The sequence below is a fragment of the Marmota monax genome, unplaced genomic scaffold (genome assembly GCF_021218885.2).
Source record: "Marmota monax isolate L192 unplaced genomic scaffold, Marmota_monax_Labrador192_F-V1.1 WCK01_AAM20220418_F8-fsc00024, whole genome shotgun sequence".
NCBI classification, from domain to species: domain Eukaryota; kingdom Metazoa; phylum Chordata; class Mammalia; order Rodentia; family Sciuridae; genus Marmota; species Marmota monax.
In genome coordinates, this window is record NW_026695224.1 from 21,319,680 (window position 1) to 21,343,291 (window position 23,612).

The following is a 23,612-nucleotide window of genomic DNA, read 5'->3' on the forward strand; positions in this document are numbered from 1 at the left end:
AATAAATTCGGGCATTGGTGAAAGACACAAACATGGCTGATCTGTATTAACTCACAACAGGGTGAATACTATTCCATTTTGTTTGGTTACCCTGATTTATTTATCCATTCATCCATTGATGAACTTTTGGGTTGTTTCTGCCTTTTGGCTGTTGTGAATAGCACCACTGTTCACATGCTTTGAATATGCATGTACATGTATTTGAGTCCCAAATTTTAATTCTTTTAAGTATGGCAAGTGTTTCCTTTTTTAAAAAGAAATTATCTTTTACTGATTTAATGCTCTTTATGAATCTGATAAGTTCTATGAAAGTTCTTTTTTTTTAAATTGGATGTACAGCATCCTTATTTTATCATTTTTTTTAAATTGGATGTACAGCATCCTTATTTTATCATTTAGAAGATATTGTAGGCAGTTTCTTTCTTCTTTTTTTTTTTCATTTGTAGATAGACACAATACCCTTACTTTATTTATTCATTTTTATCTGGTGCTGAGGATCGAACCCAGTGCCTCCCACATGCTAGGCAAGCTCTACCACTGAGCCACAACCCCACCCCCATAGGCAGTTTCTTTTTCATTAAATTTGTTTCTGGGGAGAATTCAAGAAAGTTCAAACTACTTGCTATTCTAGTCTTTTAACTTTTACGAAGTTTCTTCGGGAAAGATTCATCTTTTGTCTTTGTTTCTTCCCATTTCATAAACAGATTACAACTGTGCAACCCTAGTGTAGAGATTGAAAACTCTAGTGTCTACACTACAGATAGTGTAAGGCCAATCATTGCGATGATCTAAAAGGTACTTTCTATAATTGAAGAATACACTATAAGGGAACAGCTCCAGCTTTTCTTGTGGGAATATAGGGTTAATATTGCCAGATCTTATGATTTGTCAAGAGAAGCAAAAGTCTGCATTTTTATGTAAAATATGTTAATTCAGTGTTTGGAATTAATTAAAAATGTTTTAAAACATTCTGAAGGCCAGACTGAACCCACCTATAGTCAAGATAGGTCCTGAAGGAAGTATAAGATGAGTAGAAAGGAAAGCTGTGTATTTTGAATTAATACTGAAGTCATCTTGAAATGGACATGAGCTAGTTATCTGCCCTTGGAATAACACGAAATAATGCCCATGCATTATCTCCATATCACCTCCTCATTGCATACCCTTTTCAGGGAATCCATTATAGCTTTCATTTATGTTATTAGAGCTCCAGTTAATATAATAGTTTTAGATGTGTTGTACACGTTATTGGTAGTGCTCACAACTCTACAAGATCGGTGTTACCTCTTTTTTTTTTTTTTTTAATAAATGAGACAGGGCTGGGGTTGTGGCTCAGTGGTAGAATGCTTGCTTAGCATGTGTGAGGCACTGGGTTCGATTCTCAGCACCACATATAAATAAATGAATAAAATAAAGGTCCATCAGTGTCTAAAAATATTAAAAATAACAAATGAGACAACAAAGTCTTCCTGTATTAAGTAATTTGCCCAAGATCACACAAAAAATGTGATTGAGCTATTGTGATTATGATTGAAAGCCCAGTTCTGACTACCTTTGCTCTTTCCTTATGACATGCTACGTACCTCTTATTTATTATGAGCAGTATTGGTATATAGTAGTGTTCCACTTATCAGGAGAGGTTAAATTCTAAGATTCACATTGGATGCCTGAAACCATGAATAGTGTCAATACATATGTTTTCTCCTACATGTACCTACCAATGATAAAGTTTGGGTGTGGTGATGCATGCTTATAATCCCAGCTACCCAGAAAGCTAAATAGGAAAGATAAAAACTTTGAGGCCAGTTTAGGTAACTTAGTGAGACTCCATCTTGAAAAATAAAGGGCTGGGGATATAGCTCAGTGGTAGAGTGCTGCTGGGTTTTGTCCCTAGTACTGGGGGAAAAAAGTTTTATTTAGAAATTAGAAATATGCTGTAATAAAATCAATGTTATCTCTAGTCTTGCCCTTTGGGCCCATTATTAAGTAAAATGAGGGTTACTTGAATAAAAGACTGTGATTAGTAGATTTGCTGGACAAGGGGATGATTTACATTCCTGGAGATGGACAGGGTGAGATTTCTTCATACTACTCAGTATGGTACACAATTTAAAACATAGGAATTGTTTATTTCTGGAACTTGACATTTAATATTTTTGGGCCATGGTTGGCCATTTCTGACCAAAACCTGAGAGGTCTAAAATTTTTCAAAAATTTTGCAACAAGGTCTCACTAAATTGCCCAGGCTGACCTTGAACTTGCAATCCTGCTTGCTGCTTCAAGCTCCTGAGTAGCTGGAATTACAAGTTTGTATGTCTGTGATTTGTCAAGAGAAGCCAAGCTATGATTATCAAGTTGAAGTCCACTTACTTCCATTTGGACTTAAACCATTTGCCTTCATCACTCCTTTGCTACTTCTTTGACAAAAATATCAAGAAGTACATTTTGCCATATCAAGTACATGTATTCTTTCAAGTTCTTCCTTTTTTGAGCTAAATAAGGCATTTTCACCTTTTTTTTTTTTTTTTTGCTACCAGGGATTGAACTCAGGGGTACTCAACTACTGAGCCACATCCCCAGTTCTATTTTGTATTTTATTTTGAGACAGGGTCTCATTGACTTGCTAAGTGCCTTACCATTGCTGAGTCTGGCTTTGAACTCATGATCCTCCTGTCTCAGCCTCTTGAGACATTGGGATTACAGGCATTCACCACTTTGCTCAGCTTGACTCTGTACTCTTAAAGCTCCTCTAATTTTCCCCTAGCTTATTTCCTCAGGCTTCTTGCTGGGTTTCTGTTCTCTGGGCTGCTCAAAATAACCACACAAGTCACATGGATAGTCTACCTTCAAGACAGATTCCAGCCAGGTGTAGTGGTGCATGCCTGTAATCTCAGTAGTTTGGGAGGCTAAAGCAGGAGGATCACAAGTTCAAGGCCAGCCTCAGCAATTTAGTGAGGCTCTAAGCAACTTAGCATGACCTTGTCTCAAAATAAAATATAAAAAAAAGGGCTGGGGATGTGGCTCAGTGTGGCTCTTTGGGGTTGCTGTGAGGGCTCCTCTGACCTTAAGGGTCTGCAGGAAGAGAGAGAGCACGTGCGGACCCCTTTTATTGAGGAGAAGCTATTCAGATGAGGCAAGGGGTCAGGTTTCAGGGGGCTGAGTCTATCTTCATGATGTCCACTGACAGCAGGTTGACTGTCATCTAGGTAGGCCACACCCAAGGGCACAGTAAGAGAAGGGGACACACACAAGGCACTTCCATGGAAGATTCTATCCTAAACAGGGAAAGGGGTAATATTATGAAGGAACAGGTAAGCAAAGCTCCACCCATGGGGCTGTAGGAAGACACATCCAGGCAGGAAGACACAAGTCACTTGAACCCTAGAAGAGCAGGGCAGTCTAGCAGCAGGGTGCTGCCCAGCAAGGGAGTTAACTCAGTCACTTGTGAGGTTGGTCTCCCACAGCTTCTTTTCCCATTTTGCCTCTTTTTTTTTTTTTTAATTTTCCTTTTCTTTATATGGTCTCTCAGCAACCTTATGTCCTTCTACAGTGTCTGTTTTCTTTCTTCTTCCTCCCCCCCCTCCGTCTTATCTTTTCTCCTCTACTTAAAAACCCAGGGTCTCACATGTGCTAGTTAAGTGTTCTACCTCTGAGCTGTATTCCTAGCTGCCCCCCCCCTTTTATTAACTGACCAGATTACAAAATACCATGATAGATACCTTAGTTCATCCTTTTAATAAGCCTGTTGATCTGGTCTTCCTTGTTGCCAGCATCTACACTTTCTACAAAATGGATGGTCTTTTTCTTCATTCCACCTGTTAGAGAAGATAATTTGAAGGACCACAGGAAGTTATTTGCCACTTTGAAGCATTTCCCAACAGTGTAGATCCTCTATGCTGATGATGTCATATTTACTAAGAGATTGAGCAATCAAAGCGTTGTCTGTCAAGGCAATTCATTTCTTATTGATTTTGCCATATCCATGCTTGTAGTTCATTCATTGACTTTAGGTCTGGGTACCCCCGTATAGTATATGGTTCCATGATCCTTAGCATGTTAATTGAATCCTTGTTGAGGTTAATGAAGTTGCCATTGAAGATCTGGCAAAGGCGAAAAAGTTTTAATACCTTTTGAACCTTTGGGCTTACACCATTAATCCCTCTGATACTGATGACAAATGCCAACTTAGTTTCTGCAGGTACATAGAAGTTGCCAGATTTTCTTGCCATTCCAGCCCATTTGAATCTCTGTTTTGTTCATCTTCCTATATTGTTTGTGGTAATTCTTGGCTTTTTCATAGATATGCTTCCTCTGCTTTTCAAAGCATCTTTTGGGCAGACTTTTCCTCAGGGGCTTTACCTTTAGCTCTGTATAATTCCTTCACTTTTTCTTAAGGTTTCTGGCACAGCAGGAACCTTCTTTTTCTTCTCTTTGGCACCCTCCATGGTTCCAGCCAGAAAAAAAGAACCCCCTCTGCCTTTTTGGGATAAGGTCTCACCAAGTTGCCCCTGGTGACCTTAAATTTGTAATCCTACTGAGTAGCTGGAATTATCAGCATGCACCACTGCATCCTGCTCCATAGTATCTATTTGCTCATTCATACACTCATCAATTGAGTGCCTGTTTGTGTCAAGCACTGTGCTGTTTGCTGAGGAAACTGTGAATGAGACTGACTTATCCATTGTCCTTGTGATATGTATAATCTAATAGGGAGTTACTGAAAAATATGTGATAAATATTCTGATAAGATAAATACACAGGAGGAATATCTAAGATTGAAGTGATCAGGAAAAGCTGGTTAGAAAGGTTTGAGTTGAAAGGGGCTGTAGGAAGGTCAGTGTTTCAGGCAAAAACAATGGCATTTATAGAGAAATACAGGTGAAGAAATGAAAATCATTGTATCTCAATGACAATGTGTAGGAAAGATGAGAATGGAGATGGAGAGATAAGTCTGCAGAGCCATAAAATAGGCACTCATATATTCATTCAATAAATGTTTAATTAGTATTTTTATGTTATTTTATATCATGCTAACATAACTATAAAGTTTAATAGCCTAGTCTTCACTGTTGCTGCTATGAACTATCAAACTAGGCTTTAGAAAGTTTCTGAGTCTGTATTTGTTTATTGCTATTGATTGCTGTATGATAGGTTGTGCTGACTTTATTGTATCTTACCCAAAAGTTACCTTTTCGAAGGATCTTTTATTGATTACTCAAGACCTTTCCCTCCTGTCTCTGGTCTTTAATTATAATTATTGACAGTGGTGTGTGTATATACTTATTTCAACTACATTTTCAGGTCTTTGAGGATAGAAACGACTGTATCTTTTTCTTGTGGTGTTGGGGATTGAACCCAGGGCCTTATGTATGCTCAGCAAGTGCTGTATTACTGAGCTACATCTCCACCCCACTAATGTCTTTAATTTGCTTTAAATCCTTTTGCCTGGAGTATAAAGGATATGTGTACAGAGTAATTTTGTAGCTTGCCAAGAGGTACTGTTTTGTGGCTGGCTTAAGCCAGTATTTTTTACATAGGTCACATCAATATTCTTGAATATTAAGTTAAATAACCTAATAATTCTTCAAATTTATTAAAGGCTGTCAAGTGGAACATGTTAATACGAATACTTTATTTACTCTGAGCAAAGAAAAGAACATATTGATATGGGTTAAAATTACAACAGAATGATTTCTGCTGTAAACTAAGATTAGAGACTAGATTTTGCCCTCCTGCCTGAAATGTCAAACATTGAAAAAAGCACCCCCCAAAAAAAATTAAATATGAGATGGGGGGTGGGGATTAACATTAGACTCAAAACACTCTGGTCTTGCCTAAGAAGGCATAAAGGCTGTTTTTGTCAGCCATGTCATCATCGTGACCAAAATACCTGACAAGAACAATTGGAGGAGGAAAAGTTTATTTGGGGGCTTAGAGTTTTAGAGGTGTCAGTCCATAGATGGCCAACTCTATTGCTCTGGGCCAAAGGTAAGGCAGAGCATCATGGAAGAAGGGTATGATGGAGGAAAGCAGCTCAGAACATGACAATAAGGAAGCAGAAAGAGCCTGCTCCCCAAACCACCGACAAAATATAAACCCCATGGGAATGCCCCCATGACCCACCTCCTCCAACCACACCCTACCTGCCTGTGGTTACCACCCAGTTAATGCCTACTAGTGAATTAATGCACTGGTCAGGTTAAGGCTCTAATAACCCTATCACTTCACTTTTGAACTTTCTTTCATTGTCTCATATATGAGCTTTTGGGAGACACCTCATAATCTAAACTATAACAAAGGCAAAACCTGAAAGGATCAAACTGTTTTCCCTATAACTTAACAATATCACACAAAGCTTAAGAATATTTATAGCAGTATTAAAATAATCAGCATAGAATAAGATAAAATTCTCAATATCTGCTATCAAATCCCAAATCACTAATCATAGAAAGAGGCATAAAATTGTAGCATTTGGAGAAAAATCATTAAATTGAGGCAGATACAGAAAGGTTTTGTGGCTTTTTTTTTGGTCTGCAACAGTATTTTGCATGATTCCTTTTATGTAAAACTCAAAAAACAAAATTGTATGCTGATAGAAGTCAGAAGATTGGTTACCCCTTCCAGGGAGTGATGGTCTTTCAAGAAGCATGAGGGAGAATTCTTAATCAGCCAGCTGATGCTTATGTGTGTATTCACTTTAAAAAATTTTGTTCAAGACTTAAGATTTTTATACTTTACTATTGTATATGTTATATTTTAGTAAAAAATTAAAACTTTTAGAAGTTGATTCTAAAATTGACATAAAATTAGTAATAATTATCTATATTCCTGTATACTTTATAATCAAAACACTTTTCATATGTCAATATTATTCATATGAAAGTACTTTATAAGTACTGTCATTTATTTTTAAAATAATTTTATATTTTTTAGAACTTTTTTTTCTATTTACAGATTGTATTGTAACACAGAGGATTATACAAGTTAACCTCTCATTTGCTATAGTAAAATGACATTTAAAAAATATTTGTAAGAATCCTAAAAAGTCTTGTTCATCAATATAGTAACATCTAGTTAACATAGCACTAACAGTTTTTTTTTTGGTAAGAAAGTATTAAGCTTTCATAGAACAAATACTAATTGTATCAGAGAATGACCAGGAGGGGATGCAAAGGAATAACATGTTGTCAGTGGGTTAGTTTTACTCATTAAGAATCTTTGGTCTTTGCCCAACAGAGATAATTAATAGATAATTTCTCTCAGACCCAAGATAACAAGATCTATGTTAGTTTCTTTAGGTATTTAGTAAACATGTATGAAATCTTAAATATCAGTCTAAAATCATCTACCACCATGTGATATAGTTGTCATTTTGGTCAGGAAAGATGCATAACGTTGATTTTCTTTCTTTCTTTCTTTTTTTTTTTTTTTTGATATGTTATTGTAATTGTTATTTCCTCAAGGTTTTAAAAATTGAGATAATCTGTGGAATAAGGTGGTTTATCCCTGTTGCTATTCTCTTCTAGTCTTCAGAAAAAAATCAGTATCAGTACTTTTTTTTTTTTTTTTTTGTACCAGAGATTGAACTTAACCACTGAGCCACATCCCCAGCCTTTTTTTTTTTAAATTGAGACAGGGCCTCACTACATTGGTGAGGCTGGCTTTGAAATTGTGATCCTCCTACTACAGCCTCAATATCAGTTCTTTATTAAAGAGGTAATAAACTAAGGTCAGTCTATTTTCATTCTGAGGTTGAATTTCATAATTTAAACTAATGACTCAGCCAGAATCACCTGTAGAGCTTTATAAAAATACTCGTTCTATGGTCCTGTTTCCTGTAAATCATCCCAAGTGTCTGGGATTACAGGCATGAGCCATCATACACGACAATTAGACTGCTTTTTCAAGACAAAGCCAATAATATACATAAAAGAATTAGAATGTTAATTCTACTTGTTTCTTTTCATTTGCAGTATTATGTATGCTCATATATATGTGATTAGTTTAAAAAAGGATTTATTTAAGATAGTTATAAAACAGATCTCTATTCAGTATTGATGTTGTAAACGTTTAGTGAAATTGTATTTTAAGTGTGTACTATAAAGTTTTTAAGATAAATGTAGATATTTTTCTGCTGCTTATGTTTCAGAAATGCTCATTTTATTAATAATGCATTTAAATGTGAGTTTAGTAAAGTTAGAAAAGAAACTGGAGTCTCCCTCTCTCTTTAGCATGTTTTTTAGACCATCTGGCTGCTATACCAAAAAAAACCTTCGACTGGGTAATTTGTAAATAATACACATTTATTGCAAATAGTTCTGGGTGCTAGGGAGTCCAAGATCATGAAACCAGCAAATTTGGTGTCTGGTAAGGGCTTGTTCTCTTCTAAGATGGAACCTTCTTGTATCCTCACATGCTGGTAGGGGTAAATGTTTTTTCCTTACATTCTGGAAGAAGCAAGGCAGCTTCCTTCAATCTTCTTGTTGTTATTGTTTTTTGGGGGGATACTGGTAAACCAGAGGTGTTTACCACTGAGCTACATTTATGTTTTTTGTTTTGAGCCAGGGTCTTATGAAGTTACTGAAGCTGGCCTTGATCCTCCTGTCTTAACCGCCTGAGTTGCTGGGATTACAGGCATGTGACACTGCGCCCAGGTCATTCAGTCTCTTTTTTTAATAAGGACATTAACCCATTCATGGTAGCAGATCCCTCATGAGTTATTTCCTAAATGTCCTCCCATCTTAATGCTGACACGTTGGGTTTTAAGTTCCAGCATGAATTTTGGAAGTATATTAGCATTCAGACCACAGCTGCAGGCAAATAAGCAATCATAATAATTTAAACCCATTAGAATGAAATGTTCACTGAATCAGATTTTTTTGGTCTATTTTGATGTATTCCCAGAACCTAGGACACTGCTTTGTGTACATCAGTTAAATATTTGTTGAATGAATGAGTACATGAATAAATAAATGAGAATATTTAATGAATGTACTTCATTCTATAGTAGGTAGTATTTCTTCACTTCTGATATAATCATGTTTTACCTCACTTTTATTGGCAGTATTTCTGAAATACTATGAAAAGTATAATTTTCCTGAAGTCTGTTTCACAACTGAGTACATTAAGAATTTTTTTTTTGGTAGTTGGACACAACACCTTTATTTGATTTATTTATTTGTTTGTTTGTTTTTATGTGGTGCTAAGGATTGAACCCAGCGCCTCAGATGTGTTAGGCAAGTGCTCTACCACTGATCTACAACCCCAGCCCCTATGTTAAGAATTAGTAGTTTCTTTATTATCTGAATGAGATTTAAGAATAAGTTTTCTTAGATCTAAGTTTTGTGTGTGTGTGTGTACATAATATAGACAGCTGGGCGTGGTGGCACACACTTGTAATCCCAGCCACTCTGGAAGCTGAGGCAGGAAAGTTGTGCTGCAGTTTAGCGAGACCCTTTCAAAATATAAAAAGGGTTGAGGGACATAGCTCTGTGGTAGACCATCCCTGGGTTCAATTCCCAAGACCATATTAAAACAAAACAAACAAGCAAACAAAAAACCAAATAACAATCAGTAACTTTATAAAGAAATTAATCTAGTTCCAAGACAGATTTAGTATAAAAACAAAAGTAAAGGGAAAAAACAAAACAACAACAAACCCAAAACAAAGTAAAAGCAGGGTATATAATGAGCAGCATCAATCGGTAGAACTTTCTTCTATTTATTACTTGATCTTTCTCCTATTTATGTATCACTTGGATGCCCCATAGACATCTCAAATTCATCATTTAAAACTGAATTCACCCGGCTTGGGTTGTGGCCTAGCACGTTCAAGGTCCTGGGTTCAATCCTCAGCACCACATAAAAATAAATAAATAAAATAAAGGTATTGTATTGTGTCCAAATACAACTAAAAAATAAATATTTTTAAAAATACTGAATTCACCATCTTTCCTGATGTACTCTTCCTCTTGTATTCTCTATCATGGGAAATGGCTTCACCTTCTGTCAATTTTCCTGAGGTGGAATTCTTATGACTTACTTAGAATTCGTTTTTTTTCTTTCGTTTTGCTCTCCAACCAGTCATCCAGTTCAATTTGCCTATTTCCTAAACATCTTTATATTCTGTCACTGTTCTTATTACCACTACCTTGGTTCAGAAATTTGTTATTTGTTGTTATAAAAACCTTACTGATTTGCATCTCTATGACTATTGTGCATATTTATTTATATAAATCTGAGCTTATTAGTTCTTTGCTTAACATCCTCAGGCTCCATATGCATTGTGGAATAAAATTTTTATATTCTTAGCATCATACTCAAGGTGTTTCATAACATGGCCTCTCCCTACTTTTAGTAGGTTAATCTCCTTTTCCTCCTCATAATTCCCATGTTATAGGGAGTTAACTGAATTACTTGAAAAACTGAAATAGCTGAAATACAAATACTCTTCTTGTTTAGGTTTGTTTTTATAACTTCTCTCTTTTCTGAAATCTTTCTGCTAAATAACTATTTTGGTGTTCATAATTGACCTAAGGTATCACATCATATGTGGAGTTCTGTTTGATTCTCTACAGATAATTTTAAATGTTCTCTCTTCTGTATTTATTTAATATCCTGTACTTCCCTCCCTTTCCATATTTTAAAACATTTGTTCTAATTAATTAGTTCCACATTTTTTATTGGTGCATTATAGTTGTACATGATGGGATTTTTTCATTACATATTCCTACATGCACACACTCTAACAATATAATTCGGCCAATATCACTCTCCAACACTTGCCCCTGCCCCACTTCCTATACTGATATCCCTTTGATTTTTACTAGATCCCACCACATCTTTTTTTTCCCTTTTGTCTCTCTACCTTCCACATTTAAAACATGATTCCTGACCTTCTGAGTCTGGTTTATTTTGTTTAACATGATGGTCTCAAGTTCCATCCATTTTCCTACAAATGATACAATTTGGTTCATTTTCATGGCTGAATAAGACTCCATTGTGGGGACTGGGGTTATGGCTCAGTGGTAGAGTACTTGCCTAGCATGCGTGAGGCGCTAGGTTCGATCCTCAGCACCACATTAAAAAAACAAAACAAAACAAAAAACCTAAATAAACAAAGGTAGTGTGTCTATCTACAACTAAAACAAACAAATACCTCCATTGTGTATATAAACCACATTTTCTTTTATCCATTCATCCGTTGTTGAACACCTAGGTTCCATAGTTTGGCTATTGTGAATTATGCTGCTGTAAACATGGGTAAACACAAGTATTAGTATGATGACTTTATGTTTTTTAGTTGTTGGTAGACCTTTATTTTATTTATTTATACACAATGCTGCGAATCGAACCCAGTGCCTCACACATGCCAGGCAAGTGCGCTACTGCTGAGCTTCAGCCCCAGCCCCATGACTTTAATTATTTAGGATAAATACTGAGGAATGGTGTAGCTGAGTCATATGGTGGTTCCATGCCTAGTCTTTTGAAGAACTTCCACACTGATTTCCATAGTAGTTGTACTAATTTATAGTTCCACCAACAGTAATGTTTCTTTTTTTTCCACATCCCCTCCAGATTTATTGTTGTTTATATTATTTATTTATTTATTTATTGGTAGTGTTGGGAATTGAACCCAGGACCTTATGCCTGCTAGACAAGCACTCAACCAACTGAGTTATGTCTCCAACCCTGTTGTTTTTATTCTTGATGACTGCCAGTCTGACTGGTATGAGATGAAATTTCACTGTTGTTTTGATTTGCATTTCCCTAATTGCTAATGGTGTTGAATATTTTTCATATATTTTTGGCCATTTGTATTTCCTCTTTTGAGAAATGTCTGTTTAATTAATTTGCCCATTTATTAATTGGGTTATTTGGTTTTTTGGTGTTAAGTTTTTTAAGTTATTTATATATTCTAGATATTAATCCTCTGTCCAAAGAGTACCTAGCAGAGATTCTCTTCCATTCTGTAGGTTCTCTCTTCACATTTCTAATTGTTTCTTTTGCTGTTTTCCAAGTTTTTTTTAATTTGATGCCATTTCCTTTCTTAACTTTTGGCATTATTTCCTGAGCTTTAGGTGTCCCATCTTGTACTTGAAACTCATTATGCATTATTTAAAACTTGCTTGATTTTATTTTCTCTAGTCTGTGGTTGTCACTGTTGTCTTTTTTTTTTTTTTTTGGTACCTGGGATTGAACCCAGGGTGCTTAAACACTGAGACACATTACCCCCTTTTTATTTTGAGACAGGGTCTCAATAAGTTGCTTAAGGTCTAACTTAGTTGCTAAGACTGGCATTGAACGTGTGATTCTCCTGCCTCAGCCTCCGGAGTTGCTGGAATTACAGGCATGTGCCACCATGTTCAGCTTATTTTTTATTTTGTGGTCTTCTTAAGAGTGATTTTATTTTAAATTTATGTCCCCAGTTCAGTGTAAGAGCTAGTTTAATTGGATGCTTAATTGCTGTTTTGTCAGGTTGAAAGTAATAGTGAAAATGAAATGCATGGCCTGAAATATTGAGCCTATGAATGTGGCAAATAAGATGTCAAATTAATAAATATGACCAAGTGATAACTCATGGTATATTTTGTAACTAATATTCTGCTACCTTTCCCTATCAAAATATGTGGTTATGGCAAAAGAAAGAGAAGGAACAGTATGGATTCTTTTTTCTTTTTTAATTTTTTGTTACTGGGAATTTAACCCAGAAGAGCTCTACCACTGAACTATGTTCCTAGCCATTTTTATTTTTTGTTTTGAGCAAGATCTTGCTTAGTTGCTGAGTGTCTTGATAAGTTATTGAAGCTGGCCTCGAGCTTGTGATCCCAGTCTATTGCTGAGATTTCATGTATGAGTCACCATGCCCAGCTAAATTTTTAAAAATATTTTCATTGGGGCTGGGATTGTGGCTCAGCGGTAGAGCGCTCGCCTAGCACGGGCGGGACCCGGGTTCGATCCTCATCACCACCTAAAAATAAAGGCATATTTAAAAAAATATATATATATTTTCATTATTGTTGATGGACCTTTATTTTATTTATTTATATGCGGTGCTGAGAAAAACCCAGTGCCTCATACATGCTAGGCAAGAGCTCTACCCCTGAGCCACAACCCCAGGAGACAGTGTCTTCCTGAGTTGCCCAGAATTACTTCAAACTTGTAATCCTCCTGCTTCAGCCTCCTGAGTAGATGGTGCGTCGGCAGTGATTTGAATTTTTGTTCTCCCAGAATTCATGAGTTCTGAATCCCCCATGTCATTTATTGATGATATTTGTAGATGGGACATGTTTTAGATACCTTTTCGGTCACATTAACCAAAAGGCCTGATAAGAACAATTTTAGATGAGGAAAAGTTTATTTGGGGCTCATGGTTTCAGAAGTCTCAGTCCATAGATGGCTGACTCCATTAGTTCTGGGTTCAAGGTAAGATAGAACATTATGGCAAAAGGGTGGGGTAAAGGAAAGCAGCTCAGGACATGACAATCAATAAGCAGAGAGTGCCCACTCACCAGGGATAAAATATATACTCCAAAGGGAAGCCACCAATGACCTACTCCTCTACCCACATTGTATTTGTCTATAGTTATCACCCAGTTAATCCTTTCAGAATGGATTAATGCACTGATTTGGTTAAGTCTCTCCTAGCTCAATCATTTCACCTGTAAACTTTGTTGTGTTGTCTCACATGAGCTTTTGGGGGACACCTCGTATCTAAACTTTAACAGAACCTTTAGAGGTGATTGGGTCATGAGGGTTCTCTTCTCTTAAATAGATTAATGTATTTTGGTGGGAATGATTTTGTTAAAAAAGCAGCTATCCCTGGGAGTCTTGCTCTGGTTTGCTTATCCATCTTTGGGACTCTGCAAGGAGTTCTCACCAAGAGGAAGCCCTTTACAAGATATGGCCCCTTGACTTTGAATTTCCTAGCATTTTGAAGAGTAAGAAATAAATTTCTTCTCTTTTTATCTCACTGATGTATTCTATTAAGTCAACAGAAAATGAACTAAAACAATGATTTTGATACTTTTTAAGATTATAATCCTTTTGTTTTTATAGAAAGTCTGAGTTGGACAGACTTCCTCCTGATTACATTCAAATTATGCATCTTTGGCAGAAAATCACAGAGATGTTGTATTTTTATGTTATTGTATCAAGTGGTGTATGATTTTGATTTGTCATTGCTGATGATACCTACTTTGATTAGTCTTCACTACTTTAAAGAATCCCTTTTTCTCCATCGCAATTAATAAATATTTAGTGGAGTTACACTGTGAAACTATATAAATATCTTGTTTCTCATTGAACTTTTTAACTTATTGTTTTATTTCAACATGAACGTCTATATTTTCAGTAGATTAAATGTTACTATTATTACTTATTTACACGCTTATTTTGTCCTGTGTGTTCAGTTTGAGCCCTTTCAAGCAGAAGTGTCCTATGACATGACCCCATGATTCTTTGAGTACTTCCTTACCTTTTGTAAAACAAATTCTCTAAGGCTCCTTGGACTTTCCCTGTCTTAGTCCTTATATCTATTTTTCTAAGAACCTCTTATTTCTTTTAGTGGAGAATAGTACTTAGAAATAAAAATTTTGTATGAATATACTTTTGGGTTGCTGCTGCTCCCTTTCAGAGAACAGAGTTGTGGAATATATGTTTACATAAATTACATGTACATTTATGTCTGTATTTTTCTGTCTATATGGGTTGACTATCCTTTATTTGAAATGCTTAGGACCAGAAGTATTTTAAAATTTTTTCTCCCCCCAGATTTTGGAATATTTACATTGACTTTACTGATTGGGACTCCTTAACCAAAATTCAAAATATTTCAAAATCCAAAACTTTTTTGAACTTCATGTTTGCACCTGGAAAGTTTCAAGTTTCAGAGCATTTTGAATTTTTTGATTAGTGATGCTCAGCCTACATATACATACCTGTATACTATCATGAGTTCACACTAACACCCCAGGTGCAACTCAGTTATCTTAGGGTTCCTTCTTCCTGGAATAAGTGAACAGAAATTCCGCCCCCCCCCCCCTTTTTTTCTGTGGTTCTGGGGATTGAACCCACTGTTGCTTTACCGCTGAGCTACATTCCTAGACTTTTTTATTTTTGAGACTGGGTCTCACTGGCCTTAAACTTTCATCTTTCTGCCTCAGCTTCTCAAGTTGCTGGGATTACAGGCATGATCCATCGGGCCTAACCAAACATCTTATATACTGCTTTTTTCCTTATATATGTTTTTAAATATATATATATATATAAATAAATATATGTAAGCCCTCTGTATAGGGCTGAGGTTGTGGCTCAGTGGTTAGAGGGCTCACCTAGCACAGCGAGGCCCTGGGTTCAATTCTCAGCACCACATAAAAATAAATAAATAAAATAAAGGTATTGTGTCCAATTATGACTTAAAAAAAATCACTGTATAGATGTGAACCAGCAGCATTAGTGGTATACAATTTAACAAAAATTGTCCTATTTAAGCTTTGTAGCAGCTCTCTGAGGCTGTGCCCTCAGAGAGGGCATGCCCTGTTCATGAATAGTTCTACTTCTATTGTATTTTTTAAACAGTATATATTTTAGTAAAAAGTGAGAGGAAGTGTGGGTGTTTCAGGGGTTCACATCTTCCTGGAACAAGAAATAACAGAATAAAGCAGCAGAGAATGGCATGTAGGTGGTCACAGTATGCCCAACTGAAAAAAAAGCTTAACTATTAATTTATCAATTTTTTCTTTCTCTCTTACTATCCTGTGCCCTCAGGATAGAATTTCTGTATACTTTGAACATGATGTATTATAGTGAAATTCGTCCACTCCCTCATTGCTGGTGTTGAAGAATAAAGACTGAATTGATTCAGAAATAATTGGTGACATAAATGAATCAATTAGAGTTTACAGAATGACCAAACAAACAAGCCAGCCATGTCAACCCATTTTTATATTGTTGCCTTTCCACCCTTTCCACTTGGGAAGAATTAATTTGTTCTTAATATTTGAGAATGGTGGTTTCATTTCCTTCATTCCTCCTTCCAGTTGCCCTATGCTCAGCACTGTTGCACCAATATAAGACAAATTCTTTTTTTTTAAAGTTGTTGATGGACCTTTATTTTATTCATTTATTTAAATTTGGTGCTGAGAATCGAACCCAGTGCTTCAGACATGCTAGGCACTGAACCTTGACCCCAGCCCTAAGACAAATTCTTGATATTCTGAATCTGTACCCTTTTCTGCTTAATTTCTTTTCTCAAACCCTATATTAATAATTTATATTAATGGAGTTACTATATTGCATTAAATGTATTTTTGCCATGTTAATACTTAAGTAATGTACTTACATTGGAATTTTGGTCAACTTAAATTCATAGTGAACCATAGATGAGTTGTTTAAACATTATTACACAAATTATTACCAACATTAATAGAAAAAAACATGTAAGAAAACAACCAGCTCAATTGTTAGGCTAATGAAAGACTTCCCGTAGAAAACAAAATTAAAAGAACTTCTAGATTTAACAAATGGCAGGGGAAAATGAACACATATAAGTGCTGTGCAATTTTTTTTTTTTTTTGGTACTAGGGGTTTAACCTCAGGGGTGCTTCACCATTGAGCTGTATCCCCAGTCTTTTTTTTTTTAATATTTTTTTAGTTGTTGATGGACCTTTATTTTATTTATTTATATGCAGTGCTGAGAATCAAATCCAGTGCCTCACACATGCTAAATAAGTGCTCTATCACTGAGCTACAACCTCAGTCCTTTTTATTTTTAATTTTGAGATAGGGTCCTTTTTATTTTTAATTTTGAGATAGGGTCTTGATAAATTGCCCAGGCTGGACTTGAATATTCGATTCTTCTGTCTCAGCTTCCCGAGTTACTGGGATTACAGACATGCACCACTGTGTCCAGCTGCTGTGAACTTTTTGATCAGCCATTATATATATAAATACTTTTAAAAATATACCTTTATTTTATTTATTTATTTTCATGAGCCTTGCACGTGCTAGGCGAGTACTCTACCACTGAGCCACAACCTCAGCCCCATTGATCAGCTATATAATCTTCATTAAATTTTACCTTATTCCGTTAGGGGTATGTACTTTAGTTAATCATTATTTGTGATGAATTATGAAATATACAATATATCCTTCTTAAACCTCTGTCATTTCCAGGTTTGAAATCCTTGTTCAAGTTGTTAGTATAATAACCAACCTCCCTCAGGTTGAACTTTTACTTTTTGAGTGCTGTTTGTTAAAACTCATCTATTTTATTAAGTTGACACTTCTTCATCTTGTTTAAAAACTTTTTGAGATTTTTATCACTTAATTTAGTATAACTCTGCCTACAGCATTTTCTTTGCCCTCAGTAGAATAGCCTTAAAGGACATATTGGTTTTTAATCTGGCCTTTTTCACAATTTTGCTTTTTACAAATGTCCATGAAGTTTATCAGAAACTGCTTGCTCTTAGGTAATTCTCATTTGTGCTTTCTCTCCCTTTTTGTTAAAATAGCCAGCTTTATTGATTCATGCTTTACATATAAAAGTTTACCCATATAGGGCTGGGGTTATGGCTCAGTGGTAGAGGGCTTGCCTAGCACCTATGAGGCACTGGGTTTGATCCTCAGCACCACATAAAAACTTATAAATAAAATAAAGGTATTGTGTCCATCTGTAACTAAAATTTTTTTTTTTTTTAAATTTACCCATTTAAAGGAATACACTTAGTAGTTGTTAGTGTATTTGCAGAGTAATCTAATTTGGAACATTTTTATCACTCCAGAAAGAAATCTTATTTTTTCGCCCTCCATGTCCCCCCACTGATTTTACTACTGACTTTTGTAAAAGAAATCTTTTCTCAGAAGCTGTCTTTCCATTATGGATTTCCCATTCTGTTTCTAAATATTTTGTTTTTTATAAACCTTCATTGTTCCCTTATCTTTCTAAACTAATTTAAAAGATAACATAGCAAAAATAGATATTGTGATGTAACATGAAATGACTAGTGCTTACTTAAGACTGTCATTTTCATAGAATTAAAGAACCTGTGTTCTTTTGTTCAGGAGTTCTTTTCATTAACTAGTAGAGATTATTTGAATTTAGGACCACAAGACAATAAATAGTGTTTACAGCATAATTTATATTTCTTTAATATTTTGGTATCGATGGAAGAAGATTTAAAAGAAATTTCCATAGCCAGGTGTGATGGCACATGCCTGTTATCCCAGCTACTTTGAAGGCTGAGGCAGGAGGATTACAAATTCAAGGCTAACCTCAGCAATTTAACAAGACCTTGTCTCAAGATAAAAATAAAAAGGGCTGCGGATGTGGTTAAGTGATTAAGTGTCCCTGGGTTCAGTCCCCAGAGACATGGGGATAAACCCAGTGGTACTCTGAGGAAATTCCATAGCCAGGTGTGATAGCACTGAGCTATATCTACTGCCTTTTTTACTTTGAGACAGTCTCTCTCTAAATAGCCCAGGCTGGCTTTAATTTGTAATCCTCCTGCCTCAACCTCCCTAGTATTTGGGATTATATCTATGCTATACCATGCCTGGCATATCTAAAGAACTTTTTGTTTTCAAGAAGTAAGAAAGACAACTATATTAAAATGAATATTTGTTGATAATGTCATTTAATTAGATTCTATCTCCCCTTCTCCTGTATTATTTGAAAGCTAGAGATAATTTCCTTAAGGTGTTTAGCAACATATAATAAGCTGAAAAGTTGCAACCAGGCATGTTATATTCAGTCAGACAGATGCTGAATCTCTAGATGCTGTGAAGATGAACATTTCAAGTGTTAGGTAATAGGGTTTTTTAAGTTTATTCTGTACTGTAAATGAAAATCATTTAACTATGTAACTTCTATTTTAGCTTCCCTTCTTGACTTTTTTCCTTATCCCTATCCATATCAAAGTTAGGGTACATCCTTTAGTGTTTATTTGTGATGACCAAAGTATTTATGAATTTAGTAATCAGTTAACTAAAAGTGTTATCAAGGATAAGCTGTCTAGTAATGCTAACTTTTTTTTTGTCACTCATGTAGATAATAATCTTTAATTATGGAGTGTTAGGTTTCTTGGAATATTGGGCCTTTGTGCCTTAGTTCTTTTGAAAATAGGCATATGCTTCTAACTGCTCTTTCAAAAGTTCCTTCCAACTTTGATTTTAGTACCTTTAGACAATATCTTAAAAATTATTTCCACATAACAACATATAAAAAGCTGAAAAATATATAATGATAATCAGAAAACAAATTTTTTAAGCGAGAGAGAGAGAAAGAGAGAATTTTTTAATATTTATTTTTTAGGTTTCGGTGGACACAACATCTTTATTTTTTATTTTTTTTTTTATGTGGTGCCGAGGATTGAACCCAGTGCCCCGTGCATGCCAGGCAAGCACGCTACCACTTGAGCCACATCCCCAGCCCCAAGAAAACAATTTTAAAGTAGCAGATACAAATTTTATGGACAATTAAATTATTATCAAATACTTTCTATAGATAGAGTACTCTTTAATCAGGGATACAAAAATAATCATAATCTTAAATAGGTATTTATAAGCTCCCTGATTTAAAAGCATTGCATACCTGTGCCTTTCCAGAGTCAGAGATGCCTCAGAAAATAGGAAGTATTTCCTTGGGCATGACATTCCTTTTTTATTTTTTTTCAGACATGAAAAATGAATTATGATGGTGTTGGATTAAAATACTGTTTGCTAATGGGTGTTGAGTAAAAGATCCAGACTAATGGACTAATTAGAAAAGCCAATTTAAAACTGATATATGCTATATTCCATCTTATGTAAAGAATAGCAAGTTACACTTGTACTATTACAAAGGAATAATTGGACAGTCTTAGGTTGTTTAACATATTTTCTCTGTCTAGTTTTAATTACTTTAAAAATTTAATAACTTTCTAGAGATTTTCTTGAACCCAAGGAATAAAGCCAGAAAGTCAGGAAGCAGAATGAATGGAAAATTATACTAAAAGAAAAAAAAAATGCTAATAATTCTTTATAGAGATGTGATATGGTATTGTTTTTTTGTGAATAACATTCTTGTGAGAGAAATAATATTCATTTCATGCGCATGTAATTAGGTTGTTAAATGACTCTTTAAAACTGTCTTTCTCCTTTCATTTCTCTCCACAGAATCTGTCTATGATCTTCTCCCAAAGGAGTTACAGTTACCTCCATCTAGTGAAACATCTGTAGCATCAATGAGTCAGACAAGTGGTGGTGAGGCAGGCTCGCCTCCTCCAGCTGTAGTTGCTGCTGGTATGCATTTCATTTTACTTTCTTAAAAGACACCTAGGATATTATCTGGCCAACATGAACAGTGCTGGCAAAGTTCATATCAAAAAGAGTGTGATTTGAGGGTTTGTTTTAGGAGGTTTTAAAGTGTATACCTTTAAACTTAAATTTTTTCAGTATAATTTTCTTAATGTAATTATTATTTTAGAAAATAATAAGTACCATCTTCTAAAATGGATCTTATTTTCAAATATGGGAACTAGCTTAAAATTTTTGTTGGCTTCACATAAATAGATTAAATACTAAGCTATGGATAGAAAATTATATTTGAATTTCTATTTAACCTTTTTTTGTGTGTGTGATATTGGGGATTGAACCCAGAGTTGCTCTACCACTGTGCTGGTGTTCCCAGCCCTTTTTACTTTTTATTTTGAGACGGTGTCTCACTAAATTGTCGAGGATCTTGCTAAATTGCTGAGTCTGATCTTAAACTTGTGGTCCTCATAACTCAGCTTCCCAAGTCACTGAGAAAATAGGTTTGGGCCACCTTACTCAGCTGTCTTTTTAACAATTATTTTTAAACACCTGCTTAAAGAGAAAAATATTTTATAGATTCTGAAAACGGACTCAAGCCTCTCAAGTCCCTTTTTTGTTCACATTACTTTAATCTTTCTCTACATTAAAAAATATATGTGGTTTTTCTATTTTAAATTCATCTAAAATTATCAAAGATTTGAATATAAATATAATATTTATGTAAAGACATTTCTTCTATCAATGAAAGCTTATAGAAAGTAATGTTTGAAATTGTTCAAGTTTTATTTTTACTCAGCTCTCAAATCATACACTTTATAACTATGTAAGATTGGTTCCAAATTTTATTTTGAATTGCAATAAAAGATTGACAGATAAGCAACTAGAAAAAAAGTCTTAATTAATGATATAATATTAGCTTGCCCAACTAATTTTAAGTTGGGATTTTATACATTGCTAAGTATATATGAAAAATGAAAAAAATTATATAATCTGAAGTTTTATCTGTCCTTCTAATTAGAGGTTTCTTACCTAATAGGTATGATACCTCTTATCTTAAGTCCATCGGACCATTGTTTTCAGTTAATTCTTTTTGTTTCAAAAATAGAACAGTGAAGTGGAAGGTAGTGGTTTAAATGTTTCCCAAACTGTATAGTGCAGTATGACACCTTCCTGATTGAGGGCAGGAAAACTTTAAATATGATAAAGAAACTTATCAGCCCTGCTCACTGTTCATGTGTTGCCAGACATTTTCTAACAGTTTCTGTGGATTTAATTGTGAATTTGTTAACTTTTTAGTAATCAAATTGAGAAAATGACCTGGTTCACATTATATCCACTGGGTTATAAAATGGCTCTAAATGTTTTTGATGAGTTTAAATCTAGTTTTAAAAATTACATCAAATTATAAAATGTGAAATAAAATATTTCTATAAAGTATTTCACTTTAAATCCACATGTAGAAATTGACTAACTGATTTCTTTTGTATTTTTTGAGATTGTTTTTTAAAGACATGTTGAATCTGTATAGAACTAAAAGTCTGTTTCTTCTGTGCTTTTTAACATCTGTTTATAGTAGATCCAGTTCCTTTTAAAAACTGAAAAAATGTTAGCTAGGTTTGGGAAAAGAACAACTCTTCTTTTTAAATAATACCAAACTAAATTTCAAAAATCCTATATGTAAATATTACAAGTTCTTAATTTTAAGTCACTAATGAAATATTACCCTCACCCCCCAATATAGCTGAGAAAATTATCTTCAGATAAAGTTAGATTGAAATTTTGAGTTGAAAAATCATGAAAATAAGAGATTTGAGCAAAGGAAGTATTCCGAAGTAATAAATTCTTATCATCTTGAAATTATTGACATAATAAAGATGATGAAGAGAGTATAGAGGTCACCTTGGTAGTTTTATTTTATTCATACAAAGCTTTGGTGATCTATAAAACTATCATTTGTAATATTTTATTAAATATAATTTAATTTTAGTAACCAATATAGTTTATTCTGGTATTCTAATGTCATATTGGTAGAATGATTTCTGTATTTTATGCTGTTAGAGATTAAAGGGGTTTAAATTACAAAATAATTATTATAGGGAAATCTGTTATATAAATCATTAGAGTCACATTTTTATTTGACATATTAATGCCCTTGGTGATATAAAAAAGAGAGATTTGAAGTATATTACCAAGTTATTTAATGTTTTCCTGGCCAAAAGACTAGATGTCTAGGGAAATGCACATTAATTTAAATTTCTGTGAATTTAAAAAACAATGTAGCTTTTGCTGTTTAAATATGAAATGCATAAAAATGATGACTCTTATATAGTTAATTCTTCAGAATTTTGAAGGAGCCGGATTGGCTGCTATCAGGTATGAGGGCCTGGTGGGAACAGACTTCTAGTTCTGCCATAAAGGTTTGTGTTTCACGAGTTTTAAATCAATTTAAATTTTAAAATATGGAGGCTGGGCATATGGGTGTTCATGGACATTCTTTGTTATTTAATTATTGCAAACATGTTTCTCAGATTCACCAATGTAGATTTTTTTCCCCCTGCACATATTTCTGAGTGCATGAATAAATATGCTGCTAATCCACAATCCAGAATACTGAGTAACGGAGTGTCTCTCAACTTTTTTTTTGCTTCTGTACTATTTACATCTTTACATGCTCTCAACAATAACATCTTTTTGATCCTGTGAATCCCAGGGGAAATTTCTTTCCTTTCAGTGGAGCTAAGTTTCAGAATAGGGAAGATGTAGCCATCAGTCCGAAATTTGTTTGCCTCCCCTTTATCTCCTGTAAAGGTAGTAGAGAGTTAAGGTTCAGTATATTAGTGAATAAAAACTTTAGAACTAAAACGTTTTTTTTGAACACTATTGTAGATTCTTGGTAGTTAAAACTGGGGCCATTTTTCTTAAATAAGAAGCATATCCAAATGAATTGATGTATTTTGGGTTTTTTTTTTTTTTTTTGAGGGGGTGGGCAATATAAGGAGCTGACCAAGAGAAAAAGGCATTATTGAGAATCCTATTGTGATATGGATTAAGAAGAACTAAAATTGAGGTAATATTTAGGAGAATTGAAACAGTTATGTACCAGAATTTGTGGTTTTGAAATGAGGTGTGGCAGGTTTTTGTTAACAAAACAAAACAGCTTTATTAAGATACAATTCACATGCCATACAATTAAGTATTACTTTTAATGTATTGTCTTTCAAGTTTTTATCCTTGGGTTTACTTAATTTATTTGTAATAGGAATTCTTTCACAGAAGTCAACAGTAACTGTTAGTTCATTTTAAGAAATTTTAAGAAATCA

The 23,612-nt window shown here is 34.5% G+C and overlaps 1 protein-coding gene and 1 pseudogene across 6 annotated transcripts in view; one reads left to right on the forward strand and one right to left on the reverse strand.

Moving 5' to 3' along the window:
• Positions 1–23,612, forward strand: part of Nfat5 (nuclear factor of activated T cells 5) — a 109,141-nt gene that overhangs the window by 29,426 nt on the left and 56,103 nt on the right. For all 6 annotated transcript variants that reach the window (XM_046434988.2, XM_046434989.2, XM_046434990.2 and 3 more), the window contains one exon: positions 20,155–20,280. In XM_046434988.2, coding sequence (XP_046290944.1) covers positions 20,155–20,280 — 126 coding nt within the window. Of the gene's footprint in view, positions 1–20,154; positions 20,281–23,612 lie in introns of those variants that run through there.
• LOC124086609 (large ribosomal subunit protein uL30-like) lies at positions 3,685–4,520 on the reverse strand (annotated as a pseudogene).